The following is a 13419-nucleotide window of genomic DNA, read 5'->3' on the forward strand; positions in this document are numbered from 1 at the left end:
AGGGCGGGGGGCGGGGTTGGGGGGTGGAGGCTGAAGACTCACTGACAGAGCCAGACCAGAAGCCAGCTGGGCCATCCCACTGCTCGTGCATGGAGGCTCTGCAAGGCAAGTAGTGGGACCTCTCTGGAATGGGCTGGGGACTCTTGCTCCACGAGGTCCCCATGCCAGTCATCTTCTGGTTGTTTTTTTATTTTTAGAGCTTGGGGATTATCTATGTCACTGGAGGAGTTATCTAGCTAGTGCCTTACCATGCAACTGCTGAGAAAGCACTCATCATTCCTGCACGTGTGTCCTTCAGCACCTGTGTGTGTGTGTGTGTGTGTGCGGCTGTATACCTGAATTTACATAATCTGTGGGTTTTAAGTCTCCCAGCTACGAAAATCAAGTGTTTATCCCACCTTTTCCACACAAACTCTCTCAAGGTTACTGAATGGTTGATGAAGGGACGCAAGGCTCTAGCTACAAGCCAGCTGGCATGGTGGGGCGGGAAGAGCACTGCTCTGCGATCCGTAATGAATGACTAGGTCCAAGCACGACCCACCAGTGCCAACATCACAAGAAGAGATCAGACATCACACCTCCTGATGGAAGTGAGTGATACCACCCACAGAGTGCTGCCAAAAATTAAAAACAAAAAAACCCTGATCTCTTGTTTTGCCTAATTTATAGGAAATACAGGTGACAGGAGGAGCCTGTGCAATGACCCCCAAGGGGATGTAATCAGTAAACCCAGACTGTGGGAAGTGCTGTAGAATAAATGACCTGTTTCCTTAACAAAAAACTTCCCAGGAAAAGAAAAGAGGTGGAGAATCTATAAATTAAGAGAGATATATTAAGGGACATATCGACAATGGCAATGTACACACCTTATTTGAATCCTGATTCAAACACACTGGGAAAATCTGAACACTGACTGAATATAATATTAAAGGACCATTGTTAAAATTTTTTGAATGCTATTCTGTGGGTTAGTTGCTCACTCGTGTCCAAGTCTTAACAACCCCATGGACTGTTGCCCCTCAGGTTCCTCAGTCCATGGGATTCTCCAGGCAAGAATACTGGAGTGGGTAGCCATTCCCTTCTCCAGGGGATCTTCCCGACCTATGAATCAAACCCAGGTCTCCTGCATTGTAGACAGATTCTTTATCATATGAGCCACCAGGAAAGCCCAATCTATTCTGGTTGTCCGTTAAAAAAAAAAAAAGTTTGGATATGACATCTGGGATTTGCTTCAAAATAATGCAGGGGCTGAGTGGGGGCGTGGAGGTAACTGGGAAGGGGAGGGATGAAGCAGGGCTGGCCAAGTCCTGACTGGTGCAACTGCGCCACGGCCACCTGGCCATCAGTAGACCATTATCCATGACAGACAGTTGGAAAATACTTAAAAGGTATCCAAACAATTATCAGGAGTATTTGCTTCTAGAGAGGGAAATCAGATGTCTGGTGAATGAGGATGGGAAGAATGACTTCTCAGTGTTTTGTACCACTTGGATTTTATACCATGAGTCTGTATTATCCCTTTACAAACATAAACTCATTTTTAAAAAGTCACCCAATTGAAATAACAAACTTCAAAGTGAGGTCTTGATCATACTTTTCATCCAAGAAGTGCCTTTATTTCACCTCCTTCCAAAGAACAGTGAGGTTCCATCTCCTTATTTGAGGAGAGGGAGGTCTGTGAGTTGGCGCTGCCGGCCAGTGACCAGAAAACTCGTGGATGGGTGTCACTTCCACGTGGTCCCTGAGTGCTCACAGGACACACACGATGCACAGGCCTCTGCCCAATGTGTTCCCAAGCTCTCGGGTATGGGTGTGTGTGTGGGGTGGCCTGTGAGGCAGCTGGGGACGCAGAGGTGGTGCGCTAAGGAGTTAAGCCCTTAGAGCTGCCAGACAATGTCATTTGAAAACACCAGGTATGAAATATAAATAACAGTCGGCTGCTTTCCTTCAATCCAATTTCTGAGCAGTTGTGTGATCGATCAATTTATAAATCGATCGGCTGTCTAATCCACCTTGGCAGCCTTCTCCGCTGCCACCGCCACCGCCCTCGCCAGGGTGGGGTCGGCCCCACGTCCTCATCCTCCTCGGCAGGGGAGGGAAGGGACCTCCTCTGGCGTCCACTTGGCTGCCCGGGGAGGGGAGTCACTGCAGCTCCGGAAGCAGGCGGAGCACGTTAGCTGAGTAGGGGTTCTGCTGCCTGGTGGCCCCTCGCAGCTGCACAGGGTGGAGGCTGGGGTGGGGAGGCGTGAACTCCTCTGGGCAGTAAAGTTCGTTCAGGAGGAACCAGGTAGAGTCTGGGTCGACCTTCATCAGGTGGAGGAAAACGCTGTGGAGAGATGGAAAAGGACTATGGGGGTGTGGAGGGCTGCTGGGCTCCCCGCACCCCCAGAGGCTCTATACTGGGCGATTTGTGAAAAAAACTGATAACCACATCACTTTGAACAGCAGAACAAAACCCGCTTTAGTTCTGAAGACCATTATGATGGTCCCAAAGTCTAACAGAAAGAGAGGTAAAGAGTTTCATTTCCGTTGACAGAGAGAAGGAAAGTAATTAGTCTGAGCGGAACCATATTGACATCAAACAAGCTCTTGGCAAAGAAAGTGGTTAAATTCTTGGCTACAAAGCAGTTTTTAGAAGGAAGGAAATGGATAAGGCCCACCTCCATTACAAGGTCCTCTTTGCTCACAGCACCAGTCATGGGCAGGGACTCTCTGTCCTGCTTGGGGAGCCTGGGCAAAACCCTCAACTCGTGGGCCTCAGGTCCTTATCTCTTCCCTCCAGCAAGCTGCTGAACTCAGTAGTCGAGGCCTCTGACAGCCATGGAATTTTGGTGGTCTGGATTCACCCACAGAGAGATCTGATCCAGTTGTTTCCCATGGCAGGATCGGCTAAGCCCTGCCCTGAGACCTTTAGGAGACACCAAGTACTGGTCACAAACACAACACAAACACAGTGGAAGGGCCTGGGCTACCCAGCGCCAGGCACCCACCACAGGTGAGGTTCTTTATCTTGGTCTGAATCATGGGGTCACAACCCTTGCCTCTTATCTGCTCACATTTCATTTCTAAACAATGCCTGGGGCCATGGCACTGGGCAACCCAGGTGTAAACTTCTTACGCTCGGCTGACTCAGCGATGCAGTGTCTGGCTTTTCAGTCTCAGGAAGGGTGAGGCCCTTCCCTAGCTGGGTGGCTCTCTTGCAGCCATCCTGCCCATCTCAGCACCTGTGCCACCTGCACAGAGAGGGCGGCCTTCCCGGCCACCTCGCCCAGGTGCTTGCCCGACTTTTCCTTCTCAGGATACTCTTCCCAGCATTTGTCAACAGCCTCTTGACTGACCATCTCCCTTCCTTATAGCACAAGCCCCTGAGGCCAGGGACGCCTGTTTCCCTGCTGTATCTCAGGTGTTTGGTGTGCCCATGGTAAGCACTCAACCAACATTTGATTGAACCGGTTTCATGTTTAGTAAGGAAGGGACTTATCACGCTGCACACTCATGACTTAAGATAGCATCCCTCGCTGAAATAGTTGTTCAATCGCTAACTCATGTCTGACTCTTTACAACCCCATGGACTGCAGCACGCCAGGCCTCTCTATCCCTCATCATCTCCCATCGTTTGTCCAAGTTCATGTCCATTGCATTGGTGATGTCATCCAGCCATCTCATCCTCTGATGCCCTCTTCTCCTTCTGCCCTCACTTTCTCAGCATTGGGGTCTTTTACAACCAGTTGGCTGTTTGCATCAGGTGACCAAAATATTAGAGCTGAAATAACTATATTCTATAAAATGACCTAAAGAAGAGGTGAATGGCTCACCACTAAGGAAGGATCCACTGATGTCACTAACGGGAGTCACATTACCACAGACGTCACTAGCTGCGTGATTTATCTTCATCTCAGCTTCCTCATTTCTGAAAACGGGAGATACACTTCACCCAGGGCTCTGCTGGGGTTTAATAGGGAAAATGCAGATCCGGCCCTACACAGGGCTGCCCGCATGGGATGCCTGTCTACCAGCTAACAGCGGACAGAATCTATCTGATGGATCACGTTTTATTCTTGATGACCATTCTGAGGAGCCTCTCCCCTACTACTGGGCGTTGGATAGAACTTAAACAGTTGTGGCGTGCCTGCTCTGTCATGTCCAAAATGGTTGCTAACTGGTGCTAAATTCTGGTTTTTAATTTTGTTAATCTGAAAAGCCTGTGCCCTTGGGGGACGGATTCAGGATGTACTTCAGTGGAGCCAGTTTTGCTTCCTTCCTTGGGTTTAACAGATGTGGGCTCAGGTGGCCAGGGAGACAGGTGGAGGGGGCACTCTGGTTTTCTGACCTGTCTAGTGCCTGAAGTTTTCTTTACCCAGGATAATCTTGGGTTTATAACCTCAGCGGTGGCTCCTGGAGAAGTGATTAGAATATTCTAATTCATTGTTTCCACTTCACCGCAGAAAGGAGATGGGGCCTGCGTAGGAGACAATTTTTGTTTAAAAACAAAAATATCTTTGATAATTACAGTGGCGAGGGAAGTGATGAAAAAATGCACCAAAACTGGGAAGCAGACTTCTATTTACACGTGATACAGTTGACAGTTTTCCCTGGTGCCAAAGGCTGTTAGAATGCAAATGATTTCATTTGATTTTTTTTTTTCTCCCCCTTCAAGAACTGGAACAATTCTTCAAGCGTCAGCATGGGTGCACACTCTCAACTTCAAGGAGTATTTTGATCTGGGCGACACCCAGCCAAGTGGTGCTGCAGCCCAGATCAGTCACCACTCTGTTCTGCAACGCTGAAGTTCATTTTCGGCATCCCTTTTTAACTTGCTAAATTCGGGTGTTGCATTCGTTGGCAGGAAAGGAAAAGGAAGGAAGCCACTCTTTCTGCCCTTCAGGATCCCTAAATAAGACACTAACAGGGAAGAAGCAAAGGAAAAATCACGTGCAAAGTTCATCTTCTTCTAGAAGCCAGGGCCAAACTCTTGGAAGAATTATTTTGGGTCTCATTCCCGAGCTCCTAAAGTGATAGAATCCCCAGAATGGCAGGTTGGCTATGCTGGTTTCTTCTCCCTGCGTCTGGAAGCAAATTATTTTGCCTCTGTGAACCTGTTTTCCTCTTTCTCCAAAGGAAAATAATCACACTGGCCCCACCCTCTTCACAGGTTTGTTCAGAGGCTCTAAGGAGATGAGGTGCAGGAAAACACTTTGAAGTGTATGATGAAAACAACTGTTCCTTCCAGAAAGAGTGTGTGTGTCTCAGGAATAACTATCACTACCAACCCCGGCAGGACTGCCACACCATGGAAAAGTCTCAGATACTCTGCAAGGGGCGGAACGTTTGTCTTTTGCTTCAGGCACCATCTGCTTCCTGTTGACTTGGTAGGGGCCCCAATTCTCAGCCACAGGGGCTGTGATTTTGCCCATTATTTTCGGGAAGGAATGAATGCGCTGTTCTTTGTCCTCCGTGTGCCTGAGGTCGGCAGCAATTACTGTGCCGTGCAACTGTGCCAGGTGGCTGGTAGACAGAGCTGTGCTCTTTGCTTAGCAAAAGACATGCGACCTGCTGAGCTCTAAACACTGACAAATTCTGAACCCAGACCCTCGTTCACTCTGAGGCCCTGGGAGCTGAGCCTGAGACCCAGGAGATGTTGTCTGACTACTCAGAGGCCCGGCTTTGCTCCAACCTCTAGGACCACCCTGTCCTGGGCCCGGTTCCTGCCCTTTTAGGGGAGAGGGGCATCCAGACAGGGAAAGGCAGAAAGCTGAAGACCCTGAAAGCATCCTTCTGCATAATCGAAAGATGAAAGACAAAGAGGAGACCTCTGTTTTGAATTGATTGGAGTAACTGCCTGGAAAATGTTCCTAATACATCTTGAGACATGGCTGGGATGGCTGGTGAACACGCCAAATGGCCAACTCCATCTTTTTTCAAGCCCCCCCAAAACACTTAAAAAAAAATATATATATATATGTACACCATTTAACTCCTGCACAAAAATTTCTTTCTCCTTCCCCCAGGCCCAAATCAGTGGCTCCAGGGGGCACAGTTATCAAGAGATTATCTGGTCCCCAGAGTTCTGGGAGGCACTCGGCTGGGCCTCTTGCCTCCGAGTGTCCTGAGGCGAGTGATTATCTCTCAATAACCTGTAGGGCCATGTAGCTTAAATGATAACTTGACTTTAAAAAATTTAGAACTCGCCGTTAGGCAGTTTCTAAGCAACCTCTGTTTCCATGGCAAAGAAGCCTGGTGTTTATACTGATTTTTCACTTAAAATGCGGTTTTATTGAATTTCACTTCATGCAGGCAGCCATTTCCCTGCACTTCAGCCCTATCTACAGTTGACGGGTATCAGTAAGTACCTAATAAACTCCAGACACCAAACCAACAGAACGCGACTCATTCCTTTACGATCAAGATCAGGTGCTCTGAGTGACGAAGCCGGGGGTGGGGGCACCTGGGGGGCTGGGAAACGTGCTGCTCGAATCTGATTGGCTGGGTCTGGTCCCATCTCTGCATGGTTCACCAAATGTTTACTGGCGCCTGGTCCAGCGCAGGGAGCTGCATCAGGTGTGTGGGACACAAAGATGGGTGGACAAAGGCTCTGGCCTCAGGGTTCCCTGTCTGGTGGGGGAGGACAGATGGACCACAGACACCCACCATGCGACATGAAGAGGGCCAGGCTCAGGTCACAGCTGGGACGGAGCCGGGGAAGGGCTCCTGAGGTAGGGACCCAGCAAGTCTTTCCTGGACATCAGTGGGATTGGTTCTAAGCCCCTTCCAGCTCCAACATGCCCCAGCAGTTCTCAAATCTGGGGGCTGAATCCTGGGCCTGTCCATCCCAAGTGGGGCAGAACCCAAAAGACACCCTTCTGCTGAAGACGCGAATATTATGGAGTACGTCCTCACCATCTCATGCTAGACCGCGCTGGCTTCAAGGGGAATTCTAGAAAACTGCCGGCCAATCGAGGCTCGGCAAAGCTAAATAAACCGTAACTGAAATTCAGTGCTCCCAGTTCTCCTGGGTGACAGGCTATTCTTTCTCGTCAATTACTTGCTTGAGGGATCTGCTGCTCCTTGTCTCCTTCTGGATTTATAAAATGCTCTCATGAGCTGTCTGCATAAATGCCAGTGGTAAAGAACTTGCGGCTCTGAGAGGTTTATTTATTTATTTATTTGGGGCATTGAAAGAAGTTACTCAGGGTGTCTCCTTAGGGACATGACACAGGCTGTCTCTATGTGGGTGTGACTAAACGCAACTGGAGGATAAACTCACTTGTTGGAAAGCAGGCATACTGCAAAGTGATTTTGGCTTCCCTGTGGTTCCCTTTCTGGCAGAACAGCCACCACGCTCTTCTCTTCCCCGGCCACCTCTTCTCCCATGATTCTGTACCTGCTGACTCGGTACATGCTGATGCTACAAATGAGGCTGTGTGTTTCCTTTTAAATAAACGGATGCTAAGGGTATCCATGTGTCGGAGTCATCAAAGCAGTGGGGCGATGCTTCCATACTTGGTAATTTACTCTAATGGGTCTCGCTTCATTGGTTAACCAGTATTTCAAGCCTGTCCTCTCTTGCTATTCAATTTAGCCATCTTCCCCTGCACGGAGGCTGTTTTTTGTTTCTAAATGTTGGAAATGGAGGATTATGACTTGGAGCAACGATTTACTCTCCAAATAAATACCACCAATTGCCTTTGCAGCTATACATACTCGTTCGACTTAACTATATTTACCTGTTCACAGTCATTCATCTATCGATCGCCAACCTGCACACTCACGCAGAGGCCGGTATTAAAAACATTTTTAAACGCAACCGGGACAGGAATTAAAACCATAAACACTAGGGGAAGCTTATGATGCTAATGCAGTCCCTAAAGTACCAGAAGACAAAGTATCATAGTTGCAGTGGAATGACTCCATGGCTTTGTGCATATTTAAAAAGATATGGCACTGAGAGGCCCAATCTGTTACCGACAATTCAAAAATAAGCCAGAGCCGAGAAGGGTTTAAATCCCACTGGGGCCGGATTTAAAAGCAGTCCTTCCCATCTGGCTAGCTCTTCCGGCTCCAGGCCCTACTGACAGCCCAGATCCCACGATGGCAACGCTGCTGGGCATGGATCTCAAAGTGGCCCTGGCCGTCTGTACTCTCCGGCTGCCCTCCCTGGAAGATTCACACCCTTGCAGAAAAAGACATCTTCCTGGTAGCCTACCTGTTTTGCGCCCCCTTCCCTGCCACCTTCGAACTCTTGTCCTGCAACCCACACTTGGGCACCAAGCCAGCAGCCTCCACTGATGGAGCTGTAAGAAACAGCTCTAGGAAATGTGTTTCTGTATTTACTGTTAGGAGGCTGTTAGGAGTCATCAGTCACAAATGTACCTAGTGTTCTTCTAAGATGACCCAGGGGTTCAGTACCAAGGGAATTCCAGAGAGGGCTGCCTTCTAAAAGCTTTCCGTTCTGACTTCAGTAATGACTAGAAGTCGCACAGCAGGTATGTCTTCCTCTCTGCCTCCTCTGTTAGGAAGCCCAGAGCCTGCTGCAGGCTCATCTCTAGCAGAGGTGAAGAGTTCCAAGTCTGTGTTTTACAAATGAACCTCAGCCCTGGCTTCACTTTGTTTTCCCTCTTCTTATTTTTCCTTTAAAAAATGTCTTCGCTTCTTATTTACCTTGTTGCGTACACTTTGTTTGTAAGATACTCGAGGTCTTTTTGGAATAAGGAGGAAGTTTAAATAATGATGACTACTACTGATTGACTTTTTACTCTGGGCTGACATTCTGTGTTATAGACTAATATACATGACTTTGCTAAATTTTTGTAATAATTTTATCATGCAGAAAAAAAAAGATATGCTTATTCTAGTCTTGTAGATGAGGAAACTGAGACTTCCAGAAGGAAATTAATTTGCCCAAGGTGATACCACTACTAAGCAGTCATGTGAGGCCAACTCTACTGTGGTCTTCACCTTTGAACTCTCAGCACAGTATCTGGTGAATAAGAGACTCTAAAGCATCTTTTGAATAAATACATATATAATAAGATAATTGAGGCCATGTCCCTGGCTACTTCACTTGGCACTGAGATTGTCAACATTCACTCCTGCCTCTTAGGTGTTCATGTCAGACCTCAGACTTCACAAAGGGATAAAATGACCACTCTGTAGTTGGCCAAGGCTTTTGATATCTGAAATCCACTTGGTGCAGGCTGTCCAGCTACCAGGCTCGATCTCCCATCATGAGCATCACGGTTCCCGACCCAGTATGGCACATATCAATTGCATGCAGGCCCCACACTGGGCTTTACCACTGGGTGGTAGATTGGATGACCCTGGCAGATTATCTGTCACGTGACAACACCGAGAAAGCAGGGGAAGGATTGGTAGCATTTGATTTAATTGGTAGCACAGAGGTCCCTGGCTTCCGATCTGAAACCCAGCAACCCACTTCGTCTGTAATTTGCATGGCAGATGTCTCTTATCTTTGACACCAGGAAATCATGCCTATATCCACACAGTGAACAGCTTCAGATCTGAGTACATTTTTAGAACAGTGAGACTTGAAAAGCAGCAGTGCCTGCCAAAAGATGGATAATAGGAAAGCTAACTACTGGGTCTGGATTTGTCCACTATTAATCAAATGTCAAAGGGAAAATATTAGGAGTGCCCTCATTTCCATGCTGGGTGTAGTCTGAGGGGGAAACAGCTCGGCAGCCCAAGCTCAAACACATTGCCCACACCGTTTAAGGGGGTGAGCTGCTAATTTCAAGCTCAGCTGAACTAACGGATCACCTCTGTGGCTGCTGATCCATTCAAATATAATAAGCCCACATGTGGGTAAAGAGAGGAGTTGGGGCTCTGACGGGGATGAAATGAACAAGCCTCTGCCAGTATGAGTTCGTCCAGGGTTTGAGGCAGTGGCTGCATCTTTGATGGGCTGAGATCCTACTGCTAGAAAGAATGTGGGGAAGTCAGTCAGCAAATGAACATTCAAACTTGGTCCTGGCTGCTCGAGCAAAAGTGGTAAGGGAAAGGTGGAACAACTAACATGAAAAAGATCTTTCAGGGACTTCCCTGGAGGTCCAGTGGTTAAGATTCTGCACTTCCAGCCCCCAAAATACCATGCACAAGGGTATACATGTATGTGTAACAAATACCCAACACATCATATATTTGGCAAATTTATATATCTCCCCACATGGATGATTCCCTGGTGTCTCAGATGGTAAAGAATCTGCCTACAACACAGGAGACCTTGGTTTGATCCCTGGGTCAGGAAGATCCCCTGGAGAAGGCAATGGCTACCCACTCCAGTATTCTTGCCTGGAGAATTCCATTGACAGAGGAGCCTGGTGGGCTACAACCTATGGGGTCACAGAAGAGTCAGACACGACTGAGCGACTAATGCTTTCCATACGGGTGTGCACATACAAATAAATAGAACTCCAGAATGGGAGCATCATGAGGGCACAGGCCTCCTCTCTCCTGCTCCCCTCTAGTTTTCATGCCTGGAACAGTGCCAGGCACGGAGTAGCTGCTCAGTCAATCAGCAGCATGAATGATTGCCGAGTGGAGTCTTACGCACTAACACTAAGCATCGGCGTGCCATGTCTGGAGGAAGCTGTTATCACCAAACCCAGTTTACAGGGAAAGGAGATGAGGGGCAAGGAAACAAAGCCACCTGCTCAAGGTCTAGTCGCAGAGCTAGGAAGATGTGAACCTGGGTTTGCCTGCGTCTAGGACTGGAGCCCCGGGCCTATCTACACAACGTCTGTGGGAGGCTCTCTCCCTTTCCCACCACATGCATAAGATCCGCAGCATCCCGCACTTGCCCAACCAGGAGGTGTACCAGCTGGTCACCACCTGCTGGCACCTTGCACCCCCACCTGGCGCCTCAGGGTGACAGGTGGAGTTAGGACTGGGGGGGTGGAAACCGGGTGGCCTGAAAGCATTGTCCCTCCCTTGCTGGGCATGGGCTTCCAAGTTTGAAAAAACAGATATTGCCCAGTTCTTGTTCCGTTTAGCCTGAGGGTGGGAGACTGACTGGATGATGCATGCAAAAGGCAGGGAACCTCAGAGGCTGCTCGGAGAGAGGCCTGAGGAGTGTGGTTTTAATGGAGCTGAATTGAACCAGGTTGAGAGCATGTACTGATTGGAAGGAAAAACAGGAATTTGGGGGAATGTGCACTCATCTCAGATTCCTTTCATGTAGGAGAAGGAAAAGCTCCATGGTCAGAAAGACACAGAACCATGGAGGCCCACTGCATGCTGGGAGGTACCTCAAAGGCCACTGGGGCCACTGGGGAATTTATGTCAGTTAAGTTCTCCAAGGCTGAGATGGGGGTGTGGCTGATAGAACATGTTATTTTGTACTCAGTGCTTATTCTCAGGGACTGGGCCTTATTTATAGCTCCTGACATGCTGACCCCTCCTCCCACACCCCAAACATGGTTTTCTCATTTGTTATCCACTGAAATCACTTAACTAGGTGAACTCTGGGAGAGTTGGTATGTTTTCTTGCACAGCCAGTTAACAGTGACACCTGGTGGTAACAAACAGCAAGATTATACCCCTACTCCTACCACCCACCCCCATGCCCCCCATCCCGCCCCCTCCCCCCAACCAAGCTGCAAGATTTATATTCCTCCTTACAAGGCACATTCGCTAGATAAAAGCATTAAACTGGAATGGCATCTCCGTTCTTAGCATTTATGGCCTTGGTTATATCAACCACCCCCTGATCAATTTCCATTTCTAGAGTTTACAGCCGGGATGTAAAAGCCTGCCACAAAGGCTATATTTAATATGACAAATTAAAAAAGCAAACACAGGCTTGGTCATTCTTTAGAGCCAGGAGAAGTAAACAGGAGGAAGGAAAAATCCAACTGTGAATACACACAAAGGGGAACTTGCCTGGAGCTGCTGAGTCTGCCTCCATCCCCACATGAGGCAGGCCCCCTGCCGAGGTCTCACCGAACCCCCACCTGCCAGACCTACAGACACAGCTGCTCCTCCATCTCCTTTCTGCACTGGGTTGGGGGCGGTGGGCCTCAGAGCAGCCACCTACCCTCCCAGGTTTCTTCACCAGCCCCGCCACAGCCAAAGCGAGCCAGTCACCTGCCCAGTGCTGGAAAGTCACTACCCCGGAGGGAGTTGGGGCATCTCTGAACGGCTCTAGTTTGTACTAGTTCTTTTGAATACGGAGCTGAGGTTTGAGTTTTTGTAACCCTCTGGTTACAGAACTCCCTTGTGGGCCCTGGCAAAGAACACACCACCTTTTCTTCTCCCCCAAGTGCGTAGGGGTGTCACTGACAGTTGCTGGGGGGGGGGTAACACTGAGGGGCAGGAGTGGAAGCAGGGGTCTGGGGTGAGGCTTCTGCAGGGGATTGCGTAAAGAGATGAGGGTGCCTGGCCTGGCAGCTTGGAGGTAAGGAGAAGCAGACAGTGTTAAGAGAGATATCGCAAGTTCGATAGACAGGCTTCACTTCTGGAATGGATGCGGCGTGTGAAGGAAAGAGGTGAATTAAGGGCTAACAACTGGATGGATGTGCGGTCATTTGCTGAGCTGGGGCCTGTGTCTCACTCAGGGGACCTCGTTCGTTAGTCCCTGGAGGTCTGACTGCTTTCATACTCATTGGCCCACCCTTCTCCCTGTCTTTGCTCTGCAATCAGACTCACAAAGGGACCAGGCTGCCTATTGTCTCACGCTTCTTCTCCCATTTAGAGAGCTTATTAATTTCTGAATCAAGATGCCAAATCAGCTCCGAATCAAGGACAACACAGGTATTTTTTCCCCCTGACTTCAAAATAAGTTTACAGATGATGCGTTTGTGAAGCAATCAACCTTGCACTTCCTCCCTGCCTGGCAGAAGGAGGTCATCTGACTCAACCCTGAGTGGAATGTGGTGGAGCAAACAGAAGGCACTGCGGTCAGGCCAGGCCGGCTGGCAGCAACCTCCTCCTTCCCCATCCGCCTCCTCCCGAGGCACCTGGAATTACAACTCAAGAGTCAGCAAGGTCCAGTTTGGGTTTGATTGCTTTCAGTGGCAAAAAAGAAAAGAAAAGAAGATTAGAAATGAAAAGATAATGAATTGTGAATATTAGCCTGTTTGATGGGTCTGAATTTGAAGGACAGCTATGGGGAGGGTGGAGGAAAAGTAGAATGAGATGGGAGATGAGAAAAACCAGACCTTTCAGACTCTCGCTCGTAGCAGACACCCAGAAGAATCTGCTTCCAGATGGATCCGTCATGTTCGTGAGTTGTACTTTAAATCAGAGCACAATTAGCTTCAGAGACTCTGCCTGGGGGAGGACGATTTTCATCTTTAAGGAACAAGAATGTCTGGGGACAAGAAGCCGGTTGAGATGCGCCCCTGTGCTCGAGAAACCACGACTGATTCTGGGCCTAGAGGATGTGACAGGAAAGGGACAGAA

The 13419-nt window shown here is 48.7% G+C and overlaps 1 protein-coding gene across 2 annotated transcripts in view; it reads right to left on the reverse strand.

The window, feature by feature from the left end:
• The window catches only part of TTI1 (TELO2 interacting protein 1), a 37372-nt gene continuing 25530 nt past the window's right edge, over positions 1578 to 13419 (reverse strand). Inside the window, exon 8 of one of the 2 annotated variants that reach the window (XM_005688546.3) lies at positions 1578 to 2326. In XM_005688546.3, the coding sequence (XP_005688603.2) occupies positions 2143 to 2326 (184 nt within the window). In that variant the 3' untranslated portion in view covers positions 1578 to 2142. Of the gene's footprint in view, positions 2327 to 12627; positions 13391 to 13419 lie in introns of those variants that run through there. The other variant, XM_013968917.2, reaches the window with a different exon arrangement.

The sequence above is a fragment of the Capra hircus genome, chromosome 13, assembly GCF_001704415.2.
Source record: "Capra hircus breed San Clemente chromosome 13, ASM170441v1, whole genome shotgun sequence".
NCBI lineage: Eukaryota > Metazoa > Chordata > Mammalia > Artiodactyla > Bovidae > Capra > Capra hircus.